This window comes from Sus scrofa, chromosome 1 (genome assembly GCF_000003025.6).
Source record: "Sus scrofa isolate TJ Tabasco breed Duroc chromosome 1, Sscrofa11.1, whole genome shotgun sequence".
NCBI classification, from domain to species: domain Eukaryota; kingdom Metazoa; phylum Chordata; class Mammalia; order Artiodactyla; family Suidae; genus Sus; species Sus scrofa.
This window is the reverse complement of record NC_010443.5, coordinates 259,414,568-259,440,617: the sequence shown is the minus strand read 5'-3', so window position 1 is coordinate 259,440,617 and position 26,050 is coordinate 259,414,568. Positions and strand designations below refer to the sequence as shown.

The 26,050-nt window shown below is 42.5% G+C and overlaps 1 protein-coding gene across 4 annotated transcripts in view; it reads left to right on the top strand.

Moving 5' to 3' along the window:
• Positions 1-26,050, top strand: part of BRINP1 (BMP/retinoic acid inducible neural specific 1) — a 194,246-nt gene that overhangs the window by 103,987 nt on the left and 64,209 nt on the right. For all 4 annotated transcript variants that reach the window (XM_021077997.1, XM_021078073.1, XM_021078035.1 and 1 more), the window contains 1 exon segment: positions 19,177-19,367. In XM_021077997.1, the coding sequence (XP_020933656.1) occupies positions 19,177-19,367 (191 nt within the window).

The following is a 26,050-nucleotide window of genomic DNA, read 5'->3' as shown; positions in this document are numbered from 1 at the left end:
TGGTCAGATCCCTCTCTCTGACATCACCTCCTGCTGTTCCCTGCCCATCACTCACTCCTCTGCAGTCACCAGGTCTCCTAGTGTCTCCTTTGCTTGGAAATTTATGCAGTTCACTCCCTACCTTCTTCAGGTCTTTTCTCAATGACACTGACCCTGACCATCTTATGTGAAACTAGCCCCCTCCTGCCAGCCTGTCCTTACCTGTTCCACTCTCTCTTTTTTTTCCATAGTATTTATCATTTTATATTTCACTTGCTTAAAACATTTACATTTTTTGTGTCTGTCTTTTTCTACTAGGAAAGACGTTTCAAAGGGGAAAGTTCTCTGAATATTTTGCCCATTGCTATATCTCAAGTGCTTAGAATAGTATCTGGGGCTCAGTAAATGTTTGCTGAGTGAACGTATGCATGCAGGCATGCATGAAAAATGGAATGGATGAATGGATAGTGTGGCAAAGTGGAGAGAGCAGAGTGTTCAAAGTCACATATCTATGGAGCTTCAGGTTCTACATTTTAAAAATAGAGCAAATAAAAATCTCTACACATAGGGCAGCCTTGAGGATTAAAGTCAGGTATTTGAAAGGCGCTTTGCAAACTTGAAGGCACTGTATAAATGTTAGCTTAAAAAAGGGTGGGGGAGGAAGATTTAAAAAAATGGAAAGAAACCTTGGAGTAGGAGTGGCCAGCAGGGGATTCCATGGGCAAACTCCCACAATCCCAGTGCAAGTGCTGGACAGGATAAGACACTAGTAAATATGAAGTGGCAGAAACTCGGGCTAAAAATGCTTCATGCCCCTGAGGAAGGGCAGCATGAATCATTCCACAAGCATCTACAGGCATCTAGAAAATGGCAAGTCACTGCATTCAGAAAGAGTTGGGCTGGTATTGACAATCTCATAGTATTAGTTGGGGACAGACCCCACTTGCAAAAGCATTGTTATCTGGGGGGTCGTGGCAGGTTCGGGCACTTGGTGCTGGGAGTATAGAGTGGAAAGGACAATGATTACAAGACATGCTTACCTTCATGAGCACTTGGATGTGGCCAGCCCTTTACAGCCGTTGTCGCTAACGGAACTCTTGGAGGAAAAGCTTTTTTTTTCTTCTTAATTTTTTTAAAAATTAAAGTATAGTCGACTTATAATGTTATATCAGTTTCTGCTGTAAAACAAAGTGACTTAGCCACATATATATATATGTATGTATATATGTACACACACACACACATACATATGTGGCTAAGTCACTATATGTACATATATATATACACATACATATATACATACACCTAAATATATATACACACACACACTTATATATATACACATACATATATATATATATATATATATATATATGGCTAAGTCACTATATGTGTATCTATATATAATACTCTTTTTTTCATATTATCTTCCATTGTTCCATCGCAGGTGATTGGATATAGTTCCCTGTGCTATATAGCAGGACCACATTTCCTATCTATTCTAAATGTAATAGTTTGCATCTACTAACTCCAAAATCCCAGCCCTTCTCACTCCCTCCTTCCTCCCTGTTGGAAACCACAAGTCTATTTTCTGTGTTAGTGCATCTCTTTCTGTTCTTCGAACAGGTTCATGTGTGCCTTATTTTGGAATCCACATATAAGTGATATCATATGGTATTTGTCTTTCTCTTTCTAACTTACTTTATTTAGTATGAGAATCTCTAGTTGCATCCATGTTGCTGCAAATAACATTATTTCACTCTTTTTATGGCTGAGTAGTATTCCATTGTGTATATATTCCACATCTTCTTAACCCATTCATCTGTCGGCGGACATTTAGGTTGTTTCTATGTCTTGGCTATTGTGAATAGTTATGCTATGAACATATGGGTTCTTATAATCCCCATTATGTAGAAAACAAGCCCAAAGAATTTACACGACAGATGCAAAGCCACCCAGCTGATTAGAAGCAGCATTGGAACTTGAATTCCTTTCTGATTTGATTTCTCGGCCTGTCCTCTTTCTGCTGCATGTGACTGTCTCTCACATTTTGCTTTGAGATAGAGGTGTTAGGGGATTTGCCATAAATGAAGTAGGATTTTATTTTGGTCTTAATGGGTAGGATTTGGACAAGTGAATTCTTGGTGTTTAACACATATTTATTAAGCACCTAGTAAATGCTGGGGAGGGTTAATAGGCTCATGAAACAAACCATCCAATGGGAGTTCCCATTGTGGCTCAGCGGATTAAGAAGCTGACTAGTATCCACGAGGATGCAGGTTTGATCCCTGGCCTCCCTCAGTGGTTTAAGGATCCAGCTTTGCCACAAGCAGTAGCATAGTTCACAGATGCAGCTTGGATCTGGGGTTGCTGTGGCTGTAGCGTAGGCAGGCAGCCACAGCTCCGATTTGACCCCGTGCCCAGGAACTACATATGCAGCAGGTGCAGCCACTAAAATAAATAAAAGACAAACACCCCATGAATAAGACACTGTCCTTGTCCTCCTGCAGTTTATGTTGTAATGGAGAAAAGGGCTGAGGCCTGGAGAGTACATAGAGAAAGATAACCAAGGGTAAACAAATGGATGAAATAATTGCAGATAGTGACACAGTTTCCTAAATAAATAAAAACCAGTAATGAGATGGGGGCGGGTTTAGCTTGGGTGGTCAAAGTTTGCCTCTCTGAGCTGGTGGCTTTGAGCTTTGAAAGATGAGGGAAGTGCACCCCCTGCAGGCTACAGGGCACTGAGGGCCAAAGCATCCAGGCCCATCTGAGGAGGGAGACAGGACCACAGAGATTAGCAGTGCAGCTGATGGGGGAGGAACGGTAGGAGATGATGCTGGAGCGGTAAGCAGAGACCAGTTTACATGAACTATGGTGGAGCGACTCAATTTCATGTTAATTAACTCAGGAGGTTTACCCAATTTCTTTCTCCTTGATCCTCCTTGTTCGTTTGGATCATCTTCTCAGTACCTTGGGCGGATCCTTTCTCTTCCCAGCCCCTAGATATGGGAACCCTTGGGGTCCAGTCCGTGGGCTCTTTTCCTTTGCCCATGTTTTGATGGTCTCATTTGTTCTTATAGAATCTATCCTGGCAGCACACATTTCCATTCCCAGCCTAGACCGCTCCCTGAACTCAGATTCATAAACCCACCGGTTTCGCAGCCTTCTGAAGTGTGTCACATCAAAGTCAGAATTTTTGATTTCTCCTTTCAAACGTGCTCTTCTACCAATGTTTCTATTTTTGTCTAATGATGTCACTATTGACCCAGTTATTTGCACTCCAAACCCAAAGCATCCATGTTTCTCCTCTTCTTTCACATCCCACATCAGCAAATCCAGTAGATTTTTACTTCCAGGGTACATACTGCTATCTTGACCGCTGCTTTCCTCGTCCAGGCCACTGTCAGTTTCCGTCTGGACCATTGCCATGGCCACCTTGTACCCCTGCTTGCAGCTGTGTCATCTCCCATCTTCAGCGCTTTTCCACAAAGCCGCCACCGTGATCTTTCTGAAACTTAACTCAAATCTTGTCACTGTCTCAGACTCCTCCACTGGCTTTTCATTACACTTCATACCAAATCCAAAGCCCTCATCATGGTCCACTAGATCCTACTCTCTCTGGCCCCTGCCACTGTTCCCTCCTTCCCCAAATTGGCCTTTGTGTCATTATTCAAATACGCTACACTCCCTGTCAGCATTTGGACATTTTGCAGTTGCTTTTCTCATTACCTGAAACAAATCTAAGTCGCCTTTACCTCATTTAGGTCCCCGGTCCACTTTCTCCTCATTAGAGAAGTTTCCACTGCCCCATATAAAACTGAGCCCTCTCTACCCGTGTCACTTTCTGTCTTCATACCTTGTTTCATTTTTCTAGGAGACTTAACCATGGTCTGATATTTCATTGCATAGACATTGCTTTGTTTATTGACTGGCTCTCCTACTAGAATGTGAACTTGACAGTGTGCCTGTCCTTTTCACTGCTGCATCTCCTGCATTTAGAAGACTACCGTGAACCTAGTGGGTGCTCAAAAAATATTGATTGAGTGAATGAATAAATGGGAATTCAGGGAGCCACCTGAGCTTGAGGGAGACTTGGTTATTCTTTCCTCGGTGTTTTCAAAACCTACCCTGTGCCAGGTCTTGAGCTAAGTGCTAAGAAACAAGTTGGATTTTTTTTTTTTTTTCCCCTTCTAAGGCAGAATGCATCATGGAGTAGGGACAGAAAGAAGTAAACAGGCAATTGTAGCCCCGGGTAATACATATTTTGCTTGGAAAGTGCGAAGTGTTATCTGTTGTGAGTGAGGGAGAACCGGGTAAAGTAAGGGAATCATTTTTTTTCCAGCAGAAAATAGTACATGAAGGTAGGAGAGCCTGGAGGTAAGAGTGGGTTTGTACACTTGATGGGGCTTAATAAAAAATAAAGCTCTGTACCTGCCAGGGCCATGGAGAAATCTGGGATTAAGAAGAAGCTGGTGAATTAAGTAGGCAGGACAGGTCATGGAAGGCATTCTGCTCTGAATGAAGAAGTCTGGGCTGTGTTTTAGGTAGTGGCTGGGGTGGTCACAGAAGTGTCAGGAAGGGGGAGGGATAAATTAGGACTTTGGGATTAACAGATGCACACTACTATCTATTAAAATTGATAAACAACAAAGACCTACTGAATAGCTCAGGGAACTGTGTTCAATATCTTGTAATAACCTGTAATGGAAAAGAATTTGAAAAATAATATATATATACATCTACACACATATGTATGTAAATATGTATGTACCACTTTGCTGTATACCTGGATCGTTGTAAATCAACTGTACTTCAATTTAAAAAAAATAAAAATTTAAATTTAAATTAGGAAAGAAAAGGAAAATGAAAAATCAGAAAAAAAGTGAAGGTGGGTGATACTAGTTATAAATGGGTCCCCCGAACATTCGATTTGACTGGGGTAAGGCTAGGGTAATGGAAGAAGTGAGCTGGGAACTTCAGGTTTCACTCTGGTCATGAGGAGTCTTGCCTAGGAATCCAGAGAGTTTCCTTTGCATTTTGTAGACAGCGAGGGCCCACTGGATGGCCTCCCAACAAGGTGGAGGTGGCAGCATGAACCAGCCCACACTTGGAGAAGATAATTTGGGCTGTGATACTGAGCAAGAATTGTAGTTGTCAAAGTGGAAGCAGGGGAGTCAGGCGGGTGGGGTTTGCACCTCCATGTGTCTTGGCTAAGAACCTCATTTTGTTCAGTCCCCTAAGAGTCCTTTCCTGCAGATCTCTGGACTTATTAGATGTGCTACTGATTGGAAAAGGGAAAAAAAAAAAATGAAAGCACTAAGGTGTTAAGGATTAATTCCAAAATTCCTCACTTCTGAGACTTCAATCGCCACTTCTGCCCACGCCTGGAACAGAGCTCGGTAATAAATAGAAACAGGAAGTCACAGAAGACTTGGGCAATTTGGAAACAAAGTCCTAAGGTAACTTGCCAGACTCCAGGGGCTAAGTGTTGGCAGTGAAACAATCTGATTGTGGAGAATGCCTAGAAATAAAAGTTTCTTAAAGCTGGAAAGGAGAGAAAATCTATTCATAAACTTTTACTGTCTTGATTTATTTAAGAATTATTTAGTGGAGGGAGTTCCCATTACAGTTCAGCGGGTTAAGAATCCGACCAGTACCCATGAGGATGCGGGTTTGATCCCTGGCCTTTCTCAGTGGGTTAAAGGATCCAGAGTTGCTGTGAGCTGAGGTGTAGGTCACTTGGAGCCTGTATTGCTGTGGCTGTGGTGTAGACCAGCAGCTGCAGCTGTAGCCTGGGACTCTAGCTGCAGACTCCTAGCCTGGGAACTTCCATATGCTGTGGGTGCAATCATAAAATACAAAACATAAAACAAAAAAGACACAAGAAAAGAATAATTTAGTGGACACTTTGTAAGTTCTAGGATTGTAATAATGCAGAATAAATATAGTCCCCACCCGATTTAGGTCACTGTCCAGTGATGGGGGATGATATCAGAATCATCACCCGTATCCGTGATTGCCATTTGTGTTCAGTGGGCTGGGGGACCAGAGCTGGCTGAGGAAGATGGGCAGAGTTTCCCATAGAAGTGACCTTCCCAGGATGGGAGAGGAGTTTCCTAGAAGGAAGTGGAGGGGAAGACAAAATATCCAAAGACGAGGAGACATCAGAAGCCCTTCAGTCCTGAGGGTCTCACTTTCACTTTATAGAGGGTCACCTGGGAGCTTGTTAGAAAGCCAGAGGCTAAAACTCTTTGCTAAGTGTGAGCGAGCTCTCGTGTCTGTATTTTAACACAGGTTCCCACCGAATTCTGATGCAGGTGGCTCGTGGACCCCATTTCACAAAGCACAGATAGGATCTGAGGCTGATAGTTTGCAAATTGGGTTCCTTAGCTTGGAGAAGGTGGTGGTGAGGGGAGAGACGTGGTTCTGTGACCATCCCCATTCCCACAGGAGCTCTCCTTCTATATCCAATGGTCTATTTTGCAAACTGGTTACTGGAAAAATTTCCCAGGGAAAAATGCAAGTTCTTTGTCTGAATTATTCACTTCTGGAGTCCTAGCCCCTAAAATAGAGGCAGAGTCATGATAAACAAACAAAAACTTATTTGAAAGAATGAATTAATGAATCAAACGTTTCATATCTAGGAGTTCCCACTGTAGCTCAGAGGAAATGAATCTGACTAGTATCCATGAGAATGTGGGTTCAATCCCTGGCTTCATTTAGTGGGTTAAGGATCCGGCATTGCCGTGACCTGTGATGTAGTTCACAGACACGGCTGGGATCTGGTGTTGCTGTGGCTGTGGTATAGGCTAGCAGCTAGAGCTCCAGTTTGAACCCTAACCTAGGAACTTCATATGCCACACCTGCAGCCCTAAAAGCAAAAAAAAAAAAAAAAAAAAAAAGAGTTTCATGTCTATACAAAAGTCTGGAGACCACTCATCCAATCCAGCTGTCCAGGAGTCCATTTTGTGGAGGGGAAAAGTGAAATCCAAATAGGAATTATTTCTTATCTAAGGTAGTCCAGCTTATTACCATAGAGTGGATGGTGGATTTATGATGCTTTTGCTCAAAGGCCAGTGCTCATTCTTCTAGACCCAAGGAAGCCAAAATGTCAGCAGTACCTTGCTGACAGTTCAGGAGGAAAGTAAGAAATGCAAGGCAGTTTAAGCATAGTTTATATAAATTCATAGACTCACAATTCATAATACGCAATCAGTTTGATAGACAGAATCTTGGGTTGTAAGTAACCATAAGCCACATCTGGGGCGCACATAGAGTGACGGAGAGAGTTAAAGCTGCATGGGCTTTTGAATCTGAGTTCTTCATCTGTAAAATGGGGATGATTATAACCACCTCCCAGGGTGCTTGTGCTTAATGCAAAGCCCCTGGCCCATATTAGGTGGCCAGTATATATTTATGCTTCAGCATATGGATCTGAAAAAGCAAGCATGTCCAGTGTTGGAAAAGAGGTATTATTTGTGGCTGAGTCTATGGATTTAGGTGGATAAACATCTGTGTATGAGAGAGAGGGGTGGGGCTCTTTTGGAAAATACCAAGTGAATTTGCAGAACGGTTGCTAGGCAGTGACTCCCTTAGGATGTGGCCATTAAAATGCCTTTCTGCCCAAGAAAAATAATGTTTGCCAGTCATTTATGGGGATACCAAAGAAGAGGACCTGGAGGATCATGTGATGGAGAGGAACCACTTTTAGTTGCTTTAGAAGAAAAAATCGTTACAATTTAGAGTAGGGGGGTAGCCATGGGATGGAGCAGGGAACTGTCATCGCTGTGTGTGTTTAGGAATATCATCTATCTTAGAGCTAAAAAAAAATTTAAGCAGGTGATATCTTCCATAACTACATCCATCCTGGTGCATATGTGAGACTAGCATAGCTGTCAGTGGTTACAAGAAAACATTTCCAGTTCACCTGGGTACTCAGAAGCCAGCATCTCTTATTTCCCGAAACTCTTAGGGTCTCCAGATTGTAGAGAGCCACAGCACTTTCCAAAGACTGTGTGGGTTCTGAATCCCTTCTCTAAGCATCTCTGTCAATCAGTTACTCAAAATTTGGTTCCAATATCTTCAGACAGGGACTCACTACTTCCCAAGGCAGCCTGTTCTATTCCTGATTACTTCCGACAGAAAAAAAAAGCTTGCTTTATTGGGTGGGACTTCGCCTTGCTGTCAATTCTTCCTGGTCATTGCGGTTCTAGCCATTGGAGCCAGGTTTCCATGGCATTACAGCTCTTCACAGTCCACCAACAAGGAAAATCGGTGCTCCCTTCTTTCTTATGATACTTGGGCAATCAAATACCCAGAGGCCCCCCCCACAAGATGCTATTTTTTTCGTCATTGTGTATATTGAGTCAATTACCTTGTTTAATCATCAAATCGTAAGTTCCACTTGAAACATGTTTGTTTTCTTAACTCAGGTGTGATCTGGGCATTTTAAAAAATCATTTTTTTCTAATTTGTGTATAAATAATGAGTTTGCTCTTTAGGCGTAAAGGTGCTTCAAGCAGGCTGTGTGGGAAACAGCCTTGTTTTCTAATTTTCTTTGGCCCAGTAGTTTTTAAGTATTTTTAGGGCAAAGGAATCTTTAAAGTGTGAGTACACACGTACACACACACACGCAATTTATTGATCTATCCTTTTGAGTAGCTCAATCTATAAATTTCGATCTGGCTTTTTTATTATTTCCTTCAAATACGTTATTTGACTGGCCCGATCAATGGGTTGATTCAGAATCAGCAAACACCTTTGTGTGGGGCCAGACAGTATATATTTTCTACTTTGTGAGCCCTGTGGTCTCTGTTGCAACTATTAAACTCTGACCTCATAGTTCCAAACCAGCCATAGCTAATACGTAAACAAATAAGTGTGATTGTGTTCCAATAAAAATGTATTTACTAAACAGTCACAGGGACAAAATTGATCTGTGGGGGACAAACTTTGTTTTGTCGATCCCCGAGTAAAATCATTCGTAAGGATTTTGGTACATTTCAGCTAAGTAAAGGATGGCAGTCAGTCCCCAATTCCTGATATGGGGCCAGAAATGCAGTGAATGTGTGTGCTGAATGGATTGAAGAAAAAGCTATTTCTTAACTAGTTGAAAGTAGAGATAGGGAAGCTTTCTCTACAGGGAAACAAAAGAAAGACCTAGCTGGAATAGTGGACTGGGGTAGGGGGCTCTCAGAAAGCAGCATGCTTGCTAATCCTAATTTTTTTTTGGGGGGGGGTCGCTGCACCCATATGGAAGTTTCCAGGCTAGGGGTCAAATCAGAGCTCTAGCTGCTGGCCTACGCCACAGCCACAGCAAGGCCAGATCCGAGCCTTGTCTGAGACTTACACACCACAGCTCATGGCAATGCCGGATCATTAACCCATTGAACAAGGCCAGGGATTGAACCCGCATCCTCATGGATACTAGTTGGGCTCATTACCACTGAGCCATAGTGGGAACTTCCCCTAAAATATTTTTATCAAGACAAAAATTGGCAATTAAATGCAATATAACTTGCTGGGGAAGAAGCTGCTCGTTTTTCTCCTAGAAAGACAAACTATGGCCGATGGAGGTGAGCGGAGGTCTGGGCGTGCAAGACCTGGATTGTAAAACCAACTGCATGTCCCTAGAAAAAACTTCTCTTCCCTCTCAGAGTTTTCTGTGTTTCCTCCTAAAGATCCAAGGCAATACCAAGGCATTCTCTGTGGTCCCTTGGAGCTCTCAAATTTTGTGATCTGAAAAAGAAAGTTCATCTAATTGCAATGTTTAATGGGATTTATGATAATTGGAAAATAATTGCTGCTCCAAACTTTTATTAATCTATATTTAGTTATGAGTCATGCTTTCACAATAGATGCTTTGGAAATCAGCAGAGAGACAAATCGAGTAAACAGAATTTTAAATATTTTATTTATATGCCGTTTGTGTAATCCCTGGAGCCCATGGGCATATTAAGACCATTTAAAATATCCATTAAAAGTTATATGTTATGCGACAGACTCTCCTTTTAGAATGCCTTGCCAAAGGATAAATAGCTCACACTTATTGAGTAGCTACCACCAGATTAATTGCATTCATTATGCTTAATCCTTCTAGCAACCCTGCGAGGTAAGTACCAGGACTCCTACTGCACTGATAAAGAAGCTCAGAGAGGCTGAGCCATCAGCAAGGATCACTCAGCTCATTGAATTGATTTGTGCTGTCAGGCCTTTCAGGCTGTAAACTTTGAGCTCCCCTGGTGCCCCAAAGTCAGGAAAGGACCTGTTCTGGGTCCCTTTTTCAGATACTCAGGGGATGGTTGTTTGCTTTATCTTGATATCCTATATTTCCTTCTTCTGCAGAGTGCTCCTGGCCAGGCAGTTTGGGAAGGTTAACACCTGCCCGCCACTGGCATGGTGACACCAGTGTGGGAAGAAGAGGGAAGGGGGGGGTGCACAGGAAGACGCAGGGAAGAGCCTAATCAGAGAATCATGGGCTCTGAGTTTGTGTCCCACCTCTTGCACTGGAATGCCATGTGACCTTGACTGCCTTAGACCTCAATTTCCCCCACTTGTAATGGGGGTGGCAACATCCCCTGCTCTTCTAGGTTATTGCGGGGATAACATATATGATGACAGAGCTTTGTAAATGAACAAGTGCCCTATAGACCCCACACAGTTGGGATGTTGGGATAGGACAGTGGGTCAGGACAGAGGACTCTCAGCCTGAGCTCAGAACCCCTGCTCATCAACCCCCCTTGTTGATGGTCCTCAGACCCTGGCAAGTCCCTTTCTCTCTCTCTGGGTCTCAGTTTCTTCATTTGTGAAAAGACAGAAATGTCTTGGAGGGTTGTTCCAAAAGCCCTGCCACCCTGGTTTGGATTCTGTATCTCAGTGAGGGAGCCTGGGCGATGGAGGGCATCTCAGGAAACTCTGGCTGCTCAGAGTAAAATGAAGCAAGTATGTTGCAAGCTGCTTTCTGCATGATGAATTCCCATACCCACCATGGTGGTCCTGCCCTTGGCAACAGTGCTCCCCGAGACTCCCACTTTCTTTTCCTGGAGACGGTCCATTTATATAAAAGCTGGACCATTCCAAGGGTGCTTGCGGTGTTTCTATTTTTCCCTTTCGAGTTTCCTCTCAGTGAGAAACATGTAACCCAGTTCCAAGATGCTTCCCCTGGATTAGTTGACCCCCATTTCTCTGAACTTTATTCCCATAAAAGCCTTCAGAACTGCTACTGGGGTTGATACAAGAATACATACGCCATTACTTAAGCGAAGGCACTTTGGAAAATAGAAAGACTTACATACAAATTGTAAGCGAGGATTATTTTCTCTACAGTGAAGTCCAGTGTCTTTACTTGTAATTAAAATAATGCTCTTCGTAATCATGTTTTCAGAGAGAGCTCTCTTTGTTTGGTGGTTGGTTGGTTGGTTGGTTTTCTGCTTTTCCTCTCCTCACCCTTCTAGAGTTAAATTACCCTGGAGATGCACTTGGATGCTGTGATTCCTCAACTGTCTTCTCACTTATGTTCTGGGTCATGGAGGCAGGCAGGGGATTTGTCCAGGACACCATACTTGTTAAGATGCATCATTTCCACTTCACATGTGCCCTTGGGTTCACCTTTCCCTGAGCTGGCTGGGGATTGTGTGGGGAGAAACTGGGAATAACAGGCAAGAGAAGTGTGCTCTCTTTCTCTCTCTCTCTCTCTCTGTCTCTCAGCTCAACAATTTCATCTCCTCACCCCACCCCCCCATCTCTATGATTCTCCTTGTTCATCTCTGGGGATAATTTTCTCCTAACTGTAATGGAAGCAGTCCCAGATTCCAGCCCCTGCCCCCCTACCCCCCAGCCCCAGACACTCAGAGGCTTATTTTTATTTCACTTCCAAATAAGTACAACCAATGGAACAAGCCATCCAGGAATAAACAAATGCAAACATCCTATCATTGTAATCAGTTATGCTTTTGGCAAACATTTATTGGGGATACAATGTCTGTAAAATATGCTAAAATGTATCCTTGGATTAAGTCAGATCACTGGAGAGCTTCCTGTTTACACAGTAATGTTTCACTCTCCTGGAATTGCTTTACCAAATGGTGCTTTATCATAGAAGTTAGGCTGCACTGAGCCAATCCAACACTGTGTTTTGAGGAGGACATGACCCACCAGCATCAACCACATGCATCTCTTTGTGAGAAACCATTGGAGATGTTTGTATATTATCATAACATTCAGGAAACATGTGTGACTCTAGCAACTTTGAACAATAACTGCCCTTTTCTTCTTGGCTATGTAGCTCTTTTATCTGTGGTTCCCTTTTTTCTTTGGCTGCAAGGAAGCTCAGAGACATTTGTTGTTCACTTCTATCAAGTGTTCTGGACTTTATAGAGTTTATTTTGCATGCTAATTTTAACCCCAATTTCATTTTATATTTCTCCCTTTATTTTTTCCATAGTTCTGCATTTTTAAGTCTATACAATAGGTATGTTTTTGATAAAACACCTCCAGTTGGTTCTGCTACGAGATCTAATTCAATTTTTTGAAAAAAGCTGCAAAATATGCTTCACAAAGAATAGTCAAGCAACCCCTCACTTCTTTAGAGGCCATTAGTAACTTTGATTATCTAGAAGACAATGGAGGAAACTCACATTTATCCAGCAATTACTAAGGACTCAGCACTGCTGGAGATGTTCTGCTCAGAACCCTGAGAAGTAGAAATTGTCATCCATTTTACACATGAGAAAACAAAAGAGAACAATTAAGGAGTAGAAATATCATTATAACTGTGCCCTATGCAAATAATAATAATGAAATATCCACAGACGCTTATAATTGCCCATAACCTGTTGCAATTTACAAAGAGGTTTTCCAGCCATTATTTCATTTAACTTTCAGAACAAGTTGGGGAGATGCATGGTTTTAGTCTTCATCCCACAGAAGAAGAAATAGAGTGAGAGGGGATTTATAAACTGTCATTTCTTAAATGCAGACACACTGCTTTTAATGAACTTCACAGAAATCAAATCCCACCCTGACGGTACTACCTCCCAATAATTTTAAAAAGAGCATGATTATTTCCTTTCTCTTCCACCCAACCATCCATCATCCACTATCCCTCAACTTCCCATCGGAGTCCCTCCGGTAACCATGATGACAATGATAATATTGACAACTGTAACACTAACATTTTATTGAGGGTTATTATGTTCTGGATACTGTGTCCGTGATTTAGGATGATCCTAAACCCATCCCTCTCAGGTAGATAAGCTTCCCCTGGACTGCATCTACATTTTATGGAGTCTAAGCAGACTCGTCATGATTTCACAGCTAATTGATGGCATAGACAGGCTTTAACCCAAGATTCCTATCTCCGGGGCCCAGGTTGAGAGATCCAGAGCTGAAGATCATCTAATACAATCAGTTTATTTCCAAGGAGAGTAAATACATACCTTCCCAAGGGCACAGAGCCAGTTCTCTTTCCTGATTCAGAGTCTTTCTTCCTCCCATGCAACCCTGTTCTCAGTGTGTCATTGAGCGAGTGCTGTGTGTGTGTGTGTGTCTGTCTGTCTGTCTCTCTGTCTGTCTGTCCGTCTCTCTAGGAAAGCCTGGGGGCTAGCAAAGAGAATAAGAGAGGATTACTCTAAAGGCAGTGCTCGGCTCTAAAATGAGAGCCTTGGGCTTGCAGTTTTCTCTCTACCCTCATCCTCAATCCAGCAACCCTGGATCCAGGCTCCATCCATCCTCTGCCTCGGTCATCACCCATCCTCCCACCTCTAGTGGGATGGGCCTTGCTGCAGCCACCCCTTGCCTTCCATCCTTTTTTAATCTCAATCTAATTGGTTCACCCACCCTGCTGGGATGCTTAATTGGGCATGAGCACATCCTATGCCATTGTGAGTCCGTCTCCTCCAAGGGGAATTTGCTTGCTCTGTGGGCACCAAAGGAAAGCTATATTTTATGTTGTGCTCAATTCACTGAGAACTTACATGAAATTGTTCCTAGGCCAGCAGAGCAGTTAGGCATTATGACAAGCAAGGATATTTCTCTCTTTTATTTTTGTTTACTTTTTTTTTTAAGGTGGCATATTGCAGTGGAAAGGACATTGCATTGGAGTCATGAGCCCTAGGCTCTGATTTTAGCCCTGGTAATCATTTTCTGTGTGGTCTTGGCCAATATATTAATGCCTTTGAAATTCAGTTTTCCCATTCATAAACTGAGTGGGTTGGATTTGATGATGTCTATGAAAGGAGTCATAATGATGTTTTTAGAACAGGGGTTATACTCACTGTGGGGCAAATCAGACCTGAAACCTGCCTTTGTAAATAAAGTTTTATTGGAACATGATCATGCTCATTCATTTGTTTATTATCTGTGACTGCTCACACCAAAAGGACAGAATTGAATAACTGCAACGGGTTCCTTATGGCTGCAAAACCTAAAATATTAGCTGGCCCTTTACATAAAATAGATTGCCTACTCTTCTTTTAAAACATAAATCAAGAGTGTGTTATTGATCAAAACCTCCTTTTGACATTCCATATTACTTAGAATTAAAAAATAAAAAGTCTTGGAGTTCCCGTCATGGTACAGCAGAAAGGAATCTGACTGGGAGCCATGAGGCTGCGGGTCCGATTGCTTGCTTTGCTCAGTGGGTTAAGGATCTTCTGTAGCCATGAACTGTGGTTTAGGTCGCAGACATGCCTTGGATCTGGCATTGCTGTGCCTCTGGTGTAGGCTGGTGGCTATAGTTCTCATTCGACTCCTAGCCTGGGAACCTCCATATACCTCAGGTGCAGCCCTAAAAAGAGAAAAAAAGACAAAAAATTTTTAAAAATAAAAAGTCTTCACAAAATTTGGAATGGCCTTTTGAGATTGGTACCAACCCCATGTTTTGATATTATTTTTTTCCTAATATCTTCCCTTCCATGTCATCTTTTCCACTTATCTACTCATCTAAGCCTGCCTCCTTGATGTTCCCCAAACCTGGCAAACATGGTCCTACCTCAGGACATTTGCATCTATTGTTCCTTCTCCCTTACTCTTCCAACAGGTGGCCACATGGTCTCTTCCTAATTTCCTTCAAGTCTCCCTAAATGTCATCAAACTAGGAAGGGCTTTCTGATCACAACCTCACCCCTCTCCTGAGAATCCAAACCTGGGCATCCCAACCCGAGCATCCCAACCTCCTTCCTCTGCTTTATTTGCCCTCACAGTACTTCTCTCCTTCTGACCTGTTAGGCATTTGTCTCTTTATTATCTGTCTACTCTCACTAAAATGTAGGCTCCTTGGTGGCCTCATTTGTATACTGCTGTATACTCAGATCTGGAAAAATGATAAATGTTCACATTTTGAAAGTATAAATCAACTGTTTCAGTTTTAATGCTGTTTAAATCTACTTCTGAATATCTCCAGGTGCTGTGAAGACCTTTTGCTTAAGTGTATTTTGGTAAAGAGTATAAAATTGTGAAATCCTGTGAATGTTACAGTCTTAGTGCCAACATCCCTATGATAGTCACGGAGTTGCATGAACTCATTCGAGAACATTTTTAGTCTGTGTTGTTGACTGTTAAGAACAGAATCTACAGATAGAAATCTAATAACACAGTTTGACACACAAGACCCTTCATCATGTGGTCACAACAACCCCTCTTTCTTTACCTCTTATTTTTTATGTATCACAAGCATGTACAATACACACGAATGCACAAACACACACATCCCTCTCTCTCCAGCTGTCTTGGCCTCTCTTGTTTCCCTCCATTTTTGCACACGGAATTCATTCTTCCCAAAATATCTCGCCCCTATCTTTTTTTGGCTGAATGCTGTGTTCCTTCCAAGATTCAACTTGTATAGGCGAATTTTTGACATCCCCACAAACTCCCTAGTGCCTCCTCCAGATTGGGTCGGGAACTCTCCTATCTGATCTCTTTGTGACTAAAATAACTATTGCAAATAGCACATCACAGTTGAATGGCTTCCCTAAGTGTCCAGCTTTTTTTCAGTAAGACGGAACTGTCTGTGGTGCTGAACATGCAGTGCCTGGCAGGCGCAGCATGTCAAAGTAACATCCCCTACTTATGTATGTATGTATGTATTTATAGGGCCACCCCCATGGCCCTGATTCTTAAGTCATTCTTTTAACATAGATATGGAGCAGTAGAATATTAAAACCATAGTAAAACTAGTATTGATACAGTGGAATTATGCCACTCCCACCATCAAATTACAAGCCTATGACTTAATTCTTCCCTTCGTTCCTTCCTTCCTCCCTCCTTTCTGTCCTTCCTTTCTCTCTCTTTCTTTCTTTCTTTCTTTCCTTCTTTCCTTCTTTCCTTCCTTCTTTCTTTCTCTCTTTCCTTTCCTCCCTCCCTTTGCAATTTAAGTTTTCTCCTTCCAGCTCTACCACTAATGAGCTGTGTGACTTTTGACCTGTTACTTAACCTCTCTGAGAAAATGTACGTTAGTTTTGAGAAATGTAGACATAGTCAAATGCAAAAAATAGTAACCCATGATCATAAGTTATAAGTACACCTTATGTTGTAAGTATATAATGTTATATATCCCTATATATAATATACAAATATAGAACTATGTATTTGTCTATTATACTGAAATGGACATGTTTCTATGTTTATATATATGTTTAAGTTGTAGGTATATTTTACAAATTTCAGGGATAGGATGATAAAGAAACACTCTTTCCTCCAAAATATGATTCTCCTTTTCTTTTATTGGTCATCTAATGCTGAGTAACAAAATACCCCACAAGTTAGTGACTTTATACAGCAATATGTATTATCTCAAAGTGGCTGTGGGTAGGGAATCTGTCTCCCCTTAGCTGGGTGCCCTTGCTCTTTCCCTGCTGTCGTCATTCCAAGGATCCCCTGGGAAGGATCTGCCTCCCAGATCACACACATGATTATTGTCAGAGTTTGATCACTTATGATGACTCAGTCCCTCAGAAACTACTGGCCAGAGGCTTCCCTCGGCTCCTTGCACTATAGGTCTCTCAATAGAACATCTCACAACATGCCATCAAGAGAGAGACAGAGACAAAGAGAGACTCAGAGAAAGAGAGATGGGGCAGGGCAGGGGGAGTACAAAATGGAGGTTGGCATATTTTGTAACCTAATCACCTTCACCTTGTGTATGTTAGAGGCAGGTCACTGGGTCCTGCGAAGCCTATGCTCAAGGGGAGGAGATTACGCAGGAGTATAACACCAGAGAGCAGTCATCTTTAGGACTTGTGTCACCAGCTACCTGCCACACCTATAGGATTCCTCTCTGGCTCTCACATCCCATATTCTGCCCTCATGTCTGGTCACCCCACTTGCTCCATTTCTGCTCCTTTCATACCCTCTTCTTCATACATCTCCCCTCCTGTTCAGCCCTTCCCATAACATGTTATACACCCCTCCCCACACTCACTCTGCCCCTGTCCTTTCATCCATGTTGTTTGTTTTTTAACATTTCTGTTTATTTAAATTGCATGTAAACTTCAAAACTATAATTAGGATATGACCTCTTCACTGAAGCTTTCCCTAGAGACCTCAGAGATCTGTGTTCCTTCTGTATCCTGTAGTCTGTGGTTTACAATCGACTGGACACGTCTTTCCTGCCAGACTGTGAGCTTCTTAAGGACGTAAGATTGGGATGTGTCCTCTGCACACATGATATTTTGCATTTAGTGGGCGCCCCGCAAGGCTCATTTAGTGCAGTTGATTGATTCAATACGTACCTACGGCATGCAGAGTACTGAGCTGACTTTATTTAGAATTCAAACTATGTGATGAATTATGGACGGAAATGTCTTCAGTAGGCACAGACCATAAGCTCTGAGGCTTGGAAATGTATTCCAGTTTGAAAGCCTTTTTTTTTTTTTTTTTCCAGACACAGTTTTGTCAGGGGTCAGACTCCACCATTAAATTACTGAGACATATTCCAGCATGATCCCCTACCTCTTCTGCTTCTTCTTGCTCTGTGCCCTTCCTTCATTCGTCTCTCCCATCTCGTGGCAGAAGAGAGAGACCTTTTCATTAAACTCTCATTCCCATCATTTATCTGGGCAGACCTTACAGTCCTCTTGGGCTGGTCTGTTTTCCTCAAGGGACCTGGGGCTTGTAACTCAGACAGGTCAGAGAGCTGGTTGATCCTGGGGAACCTCTATCTTTGGTAGGAACAAAGGTCATGTTTAAAAGCAGAACAACCTGAGCCAAGGCCCTTTAAATGTCTACTTGTATTTGGTTTGCATGCTCCCTCTTTGTCATCCGTGAACCTTTAATAATTTACACTCCTGTGACTATACAGGGAAATAAAAGTTATAAAACTTTCACATTGGATCAGCGCCTGGCATTTTCCAAAGGTATTTTCACACCCTCTGTTTCATATAATGTGTGCACCAGCCATAGGAAATAGATAACATTGATTGGATTTTATAAGTAAGGAAATGCAGATCCAGAGACGTGACATCCTAGGCCCAGGATCATGCCACAGTGTTGATAAGAGACAGAGAGAGACTTTGAGTTTGGATTTCAGAGTTCACTGCTCCTCAGTCTTGATTTTTCTCTGTCCTTAGTGAAGGGAAGAGTGGAAATTCCCTTACATGGCCTTCAGAAGATAGCTTAATTGCTTCCAAACAATAGTTGCTCAATGAAAGCATGTAAACATTTTGAATGAAATGGAGCTCTGGGGTTAAGTGTTGGTTGTGGAATTGTCTTAGAACAGGTTTCAGGTTGTTCTGTGCCTTACGTCTTATCCATTGGTACGTACCATGGCCTTCCTTCCTTTTCTCTTTTTATTTATTCATCCAGCTAGCATACGTATGACTCCTACCATGTACCACGTGCCATGAACCTAAGAAGATGCCATCTCTATCATATCAGTCACAATGAGGGAGATGAATAAGGAAGTTGATGACAATGACTCTCAACCCTAATGCTCCGTAAGCATCGTGAGAACATGACTGTTCTCACGATGGTCTGTCTGGTTCACTGCAGTTATCCCAGTGATGAGAACACTGCTCAGTAAATATTTGCTCGGCCAATGAGGGCTGAGCACTCCAGATCTATGTATCAGTCTGTAAATATCAAAAACAGTTGTGGGTGCTCTCTCACCTAGGGATAGATGTCTGGATGGGATGGTTGGGTGGACTTTGGCTTGGAGGTTGAGGTGGTAAGTTGAGAGTGTCACTCATCTCTTCTGCTCAGGGAGTTTGCCCGTTGGAAGGTGAGGAACACAGCCATCGAGAGGAGAGACCTGGTCCGTCATCCAGTGCCCCTCATGCCGGAGTTTCAAAGGAGCATCCGCCTGCTTGGCAGGAGACCCACCACTCAGCAGTTCATCGATACCATCATCAAAAAGTACGGCACCCACCTCCTCATCTCAGCTACCTTGGGAGGTAGGTCGACAGCTGCTGGGCCATAGCCTTGTCATGACTTTGGGAGGGAGGGGAAGGGCAGGATGTCCTAGACTCAAAGCCACCTTAACATCTCTGCCATCCTACATCACTCCAAAGCATGTACTGCCAGATAAGCCAGATTGTCTTGGTTGATTCCTTTCTCTGGGAGAGTCTAACCTGAGGGTTTATTAAATTTTGTGGAAATACGGCTTCACCTTGGAATTAGCTCAATTCATCTGGAGTATTTAATATTATCGTGTTAGTTCCTTTGGAATGCAGTCTAATCTGGGGAAATAGTTAAACATCAGATGTTGTTTCGAGAAGTGCCTTTGTTTATTTAAGTCTGTTTTCGAGATTGATAACTTGAGGTTATCTATTTCACAACATGGGTTTGGAGTTGATTCATAGGAACACAGACTAATTGTTCCACCCTGCTCAGCTCTACCCATCCCTCCCCATCATGTCCAGTTCATCTTTAAGGGAGTAAGGATCAGAGGGGAGAAGGAAAAAAATGCAAGGAAAATGGGAAGTGGTAGAGACTAGTGCGTTTAGATGCTTATGAGTCTTGCCCACGTACATCATTTTATATTATGACATCAATTTTCTGCCACAATGACTGGGTCCATTGAATTTTGAGAAAGCCTCTTTGGTGATGGAGCATCATGCCATCTGCTCAGAGAGCTGCAGTGCTGCATTTAGATATGGCCTGTGTCAGCGAAACAAGATCTGTGTATTGAGAGAGGCAGGTGGATAGGCTCAGGCATAATGGTAACAGTTGATCCTCTCCTTCAGAGGAGGGGTGAGGGCTGCAAGCTGGAGAGGAGTAGAAACTTCATGGAGGAGGTGGAAGTTTTAGCTCAGCAGGAGTTGTCTGGGTAGAAGGAGGGTGGTAAAGCTTTCTAGGCTGAGCACATAGTATGCATTGCAAAGAAGACAGGATTGAAAATGTGATGATGAGAGTGTGGGTGGAGAGATTGGTTGAGCAAATTCATTCATTCATACCTCCTCCTCAGCTACTCACATTAGTTTTCTCCTTGAGTATTTGCCCATAGCAGGCATTGTACGTTGTCTTCAGTCCTCAAAAATAGCAAGTTAAGTTATATTATCTCCATTTCATAGCTAAGGAAGATGAGGCTCATCAGAAATGAGACTCATAGGAAATGACAAGACTAAGGGTTTTTTGTGTGTGAGAGTCGTTTTAGGGCACCACCCATGGCATATGGAGGTTCCCAGGCTAGGGGCTGAATCAGAGCTGTAGTTGCTTGCCTATACCACAACCACAACAACCTGGGATCCGAGCCACATCTGCAACCTACACCACAGCTCACGGCAGTGCCAGATCCTTAATCCACTGAGCAAGGCCAGGGATCAAACCTGCATCCTCATGGATACTTGTCGGGTTCCTTAACCACCAAACCATGACGGGAACTCCAAGACTAAGTTTTTAATTCAGGGTTTTCTGTCCAAAACGTCTGCTTTTTTTTTTTTTTTTTTTTGACCCAACATCTGTCATCTCTTTAACCACTTCATTCACCTGCCAACCCACCCAATCCAACAACCAACCAGCCAACGCGTATTCATAAACACTCACATGTTAAACCATGTGGTATAAATTCTACTTTCTCTTAAAGTGCAAAAAAAATCACTTCTACACCAACTGTGACATTCACTTGTCCTCTTTTCTTTAGAGTTCTCCCATCTCCCATTTCACTTGGAAAAAAACAAAAACACAAAAACAATTACTGGGACAAATGCAGTTCTTCCATTAGGAACTGTGTTCTCTCCAAGTCTCCAGACATCCCACATAACAGAGATTTTTCTTTTGTAGTGAAATATATTTTTAATTTCTCCAAGGCAAGGTGGTGAATTATTCACAGAACCTTGTTGCTCTCCTGTTTTTACAGCACACTTTAAAATATGCTAAGCTTTGGATTGAGTTCCAGTATTGGACAGCAAGCCGTATATGTTCACTCGATCCTCAGTGTGGAGGGGTGGGGAGGGGGAAAGGAGGGAGGTTAGTGTTGACCCAATACCGTGTACCAGCCACCATGTGACACCCTTCTTACATCATCACTTCATTCATTCATTTGTGGGAAAGTATTTCTTAAGAGCCTGCCATGCAATGAGAGAGAAAGGAGGTGGTTAAGTTGCAGGGCGTGGACCAAGGCAGGCTCTGCAGCTTGATTGCCTGGGTTTCCATCCTACCTCCTATTTGTCCTCAGGTTTGTGTCATCTTGGCAGTTTTCACAATACTCTCAGCCTCGGTTTCCTCTTTTATAAGTAAAAGTCATAGTAGTACATCTTCCATGCATAGTATGAAGATCAGATAAAATGATGCATTAAAAGGGCTGAGTGCAGTGTCTGGTCCCTAACAAACGGGTGTTCTTGCTTTTGTTGTTATTGTTATTCTTACTATTATTATTATTATCATGTAGTGAGGCTAAAAAACTTGGGGAGTTGGCCTTAAAGCCCATTCCTCCCTCCCACTAGATGAATGGAAGACACTGAGAAATTCACTTTCCTGTCTGCCTATCAGTTTTTCCATCTAAATAACAAGAAGGTGCGGAGAATTTGATTCATTATAATTCTTCCTAAGGAGAACACCGTATTCATTTAGAAGAAATGCTTTGATAAGCTGTTTGAGGTGTCAGGTGAGTTCCTGAGGGCATGCTCAAACAACACAAGACGATCCTTAAACTGACACATATAGGACACGTACATTTTTTTGTTTGACTCCCTGAGGGAGAGGGAAGAGGAAGGAGAGGGGGTGAGAAGGAGGAAGTGGAGCCGGTGGGAGGGCGGCATCTAAGACATTTCCCTGGGATCCTCCCATGTTGGGTGAAATCTACGAAACGCAAGTACTTGGTGTGAGTGATTTTTTTTTTTTATGGGTGCTGGTGAAGGAGAAAAAAATGGAAGTCTGGAATGGCACACATAGATACAGGGATAGCAATTTCTCTTAGGCCCTCTGAAGACTCTATTTTGGACCAAAGGAAATACCTTGGAGGCTGAGTGTCCCGTGTGATGTATATGACTAAGCCTGTGCATGAGCACAGGGGTGCACGTCTCCCTGCACAGATGGACGTGCACAGATGCCTGCCTCTGCTTGGGTGGAAGTTAAGCTGTATGCAGACATACATCCATATGCAATGCACACATACACACATGTGTATGGATGTCCTGTATACATACATGTGTGTGTGTAAGCTTGCCCACATATGCAAATGCATGTGTATTGCATGACTGTCTTTCTGGACGTGAGAGCTCACGCTTTATGTGCTTGTGGAAATGTTTGGGTGTCTACTCATCTCCCACCCTGTATTTTGGGAGCTGCTCTTGGCTAAGAGGAAGGCTGAGAATAAAGTCACAGGGGCTCAGCAGGAAAGGATGCAAGAGGCCCCAGAGGCCTCAAGTCCAGACATCCCCATCCCCTTTCTGCAAAGGGTGGCCCGTGTTGACTCAGAAGGTAAAATGGTCTGCACCCCCTCATCCTCCATCCCCTATGTGTCCGAGTCCCACTTGGCTCCCCTCTGAAGCAAGTGCTACAGAGAGTGAGGCAAAGCCCTCCGAGGACAGAGAGGTGGAGGAAAGGCTTAGGTGGGGCGAAGTGGCAATTTGCAGGAATGCCCAGACGGGAGAGTAACTCTAAACAGAACATTCTCTTAATAAACAAGAAATTAAGTCCTAATAATGTAGCAAGCAGCCCATTAACCCCTCTTGATCTAAGGTTTGCGTCTGCCAGTTCTCAGTCCAGAGGGATCTGGACTATTTCACCTCCTCTTTCACAGGCCCCCTTGGAGAACCTGAGCCGACACTTGTAATATTTATTTCCTCTGCCTCCTGGCTTTAACTTCAGTCATATATTCACTTATTTAATCATTAATCTCTCCACCCCTTGATCAGTTCATCTGTCCATTTAATCATCTATCATCCATCCATCCATCAAATGATAACTGAACATTCATTCTTCATTTGGCTTGGAAGAAACATGGGGAACATTAAAAAAAAAGAGAGAGAGAATCAGATAGCATCCTTGCTCCCCCAGGCCACCTCTCACCACCCCTGGAACTCAAAGTCTAAATGTATACGAAGTCATTTTTTTTTTTTTTTTTGGTCTTTTTAAGGCTGCACTCACAGCACATGGAGGTTCCCAGACTAGGGGTCGAATTGGAGCTATGGCTGCCAGCCTACGCCACAGCCACAGCCACAGCAACTCAGGATCCAAGTCACATCTTAAACCTACACCACAGTTCACAGCAAGGCCAGATCCTTAAACCCCTGAGCGAGGCCAGGGATTGAACCCACATCCTCATGAGTACTAGTTGAGTTCGTTACCTCTGAGCCACAACAGGAACTCCTACAAAGTCTTTTTTTTTTTTTTTTTTTTGCTATTTCTTGGGCCGCTCCCGCGGCATATGGAGATTCCCAGGCTAGGGGTCGAATTGGAGCTGTAGCCACCAGCCTCCGCCAGAGCCACAGCAACGTGGGATCCGAGCCACGTCTGCGACCTACACCACAGCTCACGGCAACGCCGGATCGTTAACCCACTGAGCAAGCGCAGGGACCGAACCCGCAACCTCATGGTTCTTAGTCGGATTCGTTAACCACTGCGCCACGATGGGAACTCCTACAAAGTCATTTTTAAGCCACATCTATTCAGGTCCCTGCAGAGTCCCAAAGGCTGGACAAAAAAAGTCATGTCCTACTGCATAACTGGTGAGCCTTCGTGGGAAGATGCAAACATTAGTTTCTTATTCTGAACTCCACTTAAGGCATGTAGAACCCAGAGATGAATTTTGATGATGAGGAATCTTCTCACTGGAAGATTTCAGGCTAACAGTGGAGGCAGCTGAATCACCCAACAAACACTGTACTGTTGGCCCACTTCCGTCTTTATCCATCCACTCAAATCATTTGCTAAGCACATAAGATAAGCCCATATTGGGCTGGGCAATGACAATGAAATCCTGAAAGACTCTTAGATACTCACTCATTTCACAGAGCTTTTCCTCCAGTAAAGGAAACAAGGCTGATAAATAAGCAATCGTCAGGAAATGTTGGAGAAATAAAAGGCTTTGCGAACATGTGGTTAGAGGTCTTACATTCATTTTGGTAAACAGTGGGGAATTCAAGGAAGACTTCCCAGAGGAGGTATTGTTTTAGGTGACACTGAGGGATGAATAGAAGTTAGCCAGGAGAGAAACTGAAAAGGAGAGTCTCAACAATGAGAGAAAACAGGGAGCGTTTGTGCAGGATAGAGCCTAACTAGAGAGCAGCAAGGGGTGCAGCTGGAGGGACTGGATCATCAGTGTCCTAGGTCCCACATCATCAACAGGGATGCAGGAACCATTCTTTCATTCATTCCACATCATGCATTGCTTTATCCTTATTCTGCATCTAGTGTGTCTTTGTCTCCCTAGACCAGTGTTAGCCAGTAGAAATATAACATGAGCCATACATATGAGTCACATAGCCATTAAAAGTTTTTTTTTCCAATGACACTTTAATAGATTTTATTTTATTTTATTTTATTTTATTTGGCTGCACCTGCAGCATGTGGAAGTTATGGACCAGGGATAGAACCCACACTACAGCAGTGACAACTCAGAATCCTTAACCACTAGGCCACCAGGGACCTCCCACATTTTTAAAAGTGAAAGCAAAAGGGTAGAATTGAATCAATTTAGCAACATATTTCATTTAATGTATGTCCAAAATAATATCATTTCAACATGTAATATACAAATTGTCAATGAGATTTTTATTTTTCTCTGCAACAGTTATATTTTTGTTTTTTTAATGGAAGTATAGTTGATTTAAAATATGGTGTTAGTTTCAGGTATACAGCAGAGTGATTCAGTTATATACAAACGTCGGATTATTTTCCATTATAGGTTATTATAAGATGTTGAATAGTGTTCCCTGTGTCATACAGTAAATTGTTGTTACTTATCTATTTTATGTATAGTAGTCTGTATTTGCCCATCCCATACTCCTGATTTATCTCTTCCCCACTCTCCCTTCCCCTTTAGTAACCATATGTTTGTTTATTAAGTATAGTTGATTTACGGTGTTGTAATAATTTCTGCAGCGCAACAAAGTGATGCAGATACCATAAGTTTGTTTTAAATGTCTATTGTGTCTGTTTCTGTTTTGTGTATAGATTCATTTGTATTATTTTTTTAGCATCTACATATAACATTTGTTTTTCTTTCTCTGATTTACTTCACTTAGTATGATCATCTCTAGGTCTATCCAGGATTTCATTCTTTTTAATGATACATATATATATACTCACTTCACATCCTCTTAAACCAAACATCTGTTGATGAGCATTTTGGTTATTTCCATGTTTTGGCTGTTGTAAATAGTGCTGCTGTGAACACTGGGGTACATGTATCTTTTCAAGTTAAAGTTTCATCTTTTCTGGATATATGCCCAGGAGTGGGATTGCTGGATCATATAGTAGCTCTATTTTTAGTTTTTGTGAGGAACCTCCCTACTGTTCTCCATAGTGGCTGCACTAATTTACATTCCCATCAACAGTGTAGGAAGGTTCCACTTTCTTCAGACTTTCTCCAGCATTTATTAATTACTGAGATATTTTACTTTTTAAAAAAAAATTAAAAAAAAAAACATTTTCCAGATCTTGGAGCTCCTCTGCATAGTTTACAGGTATAGTA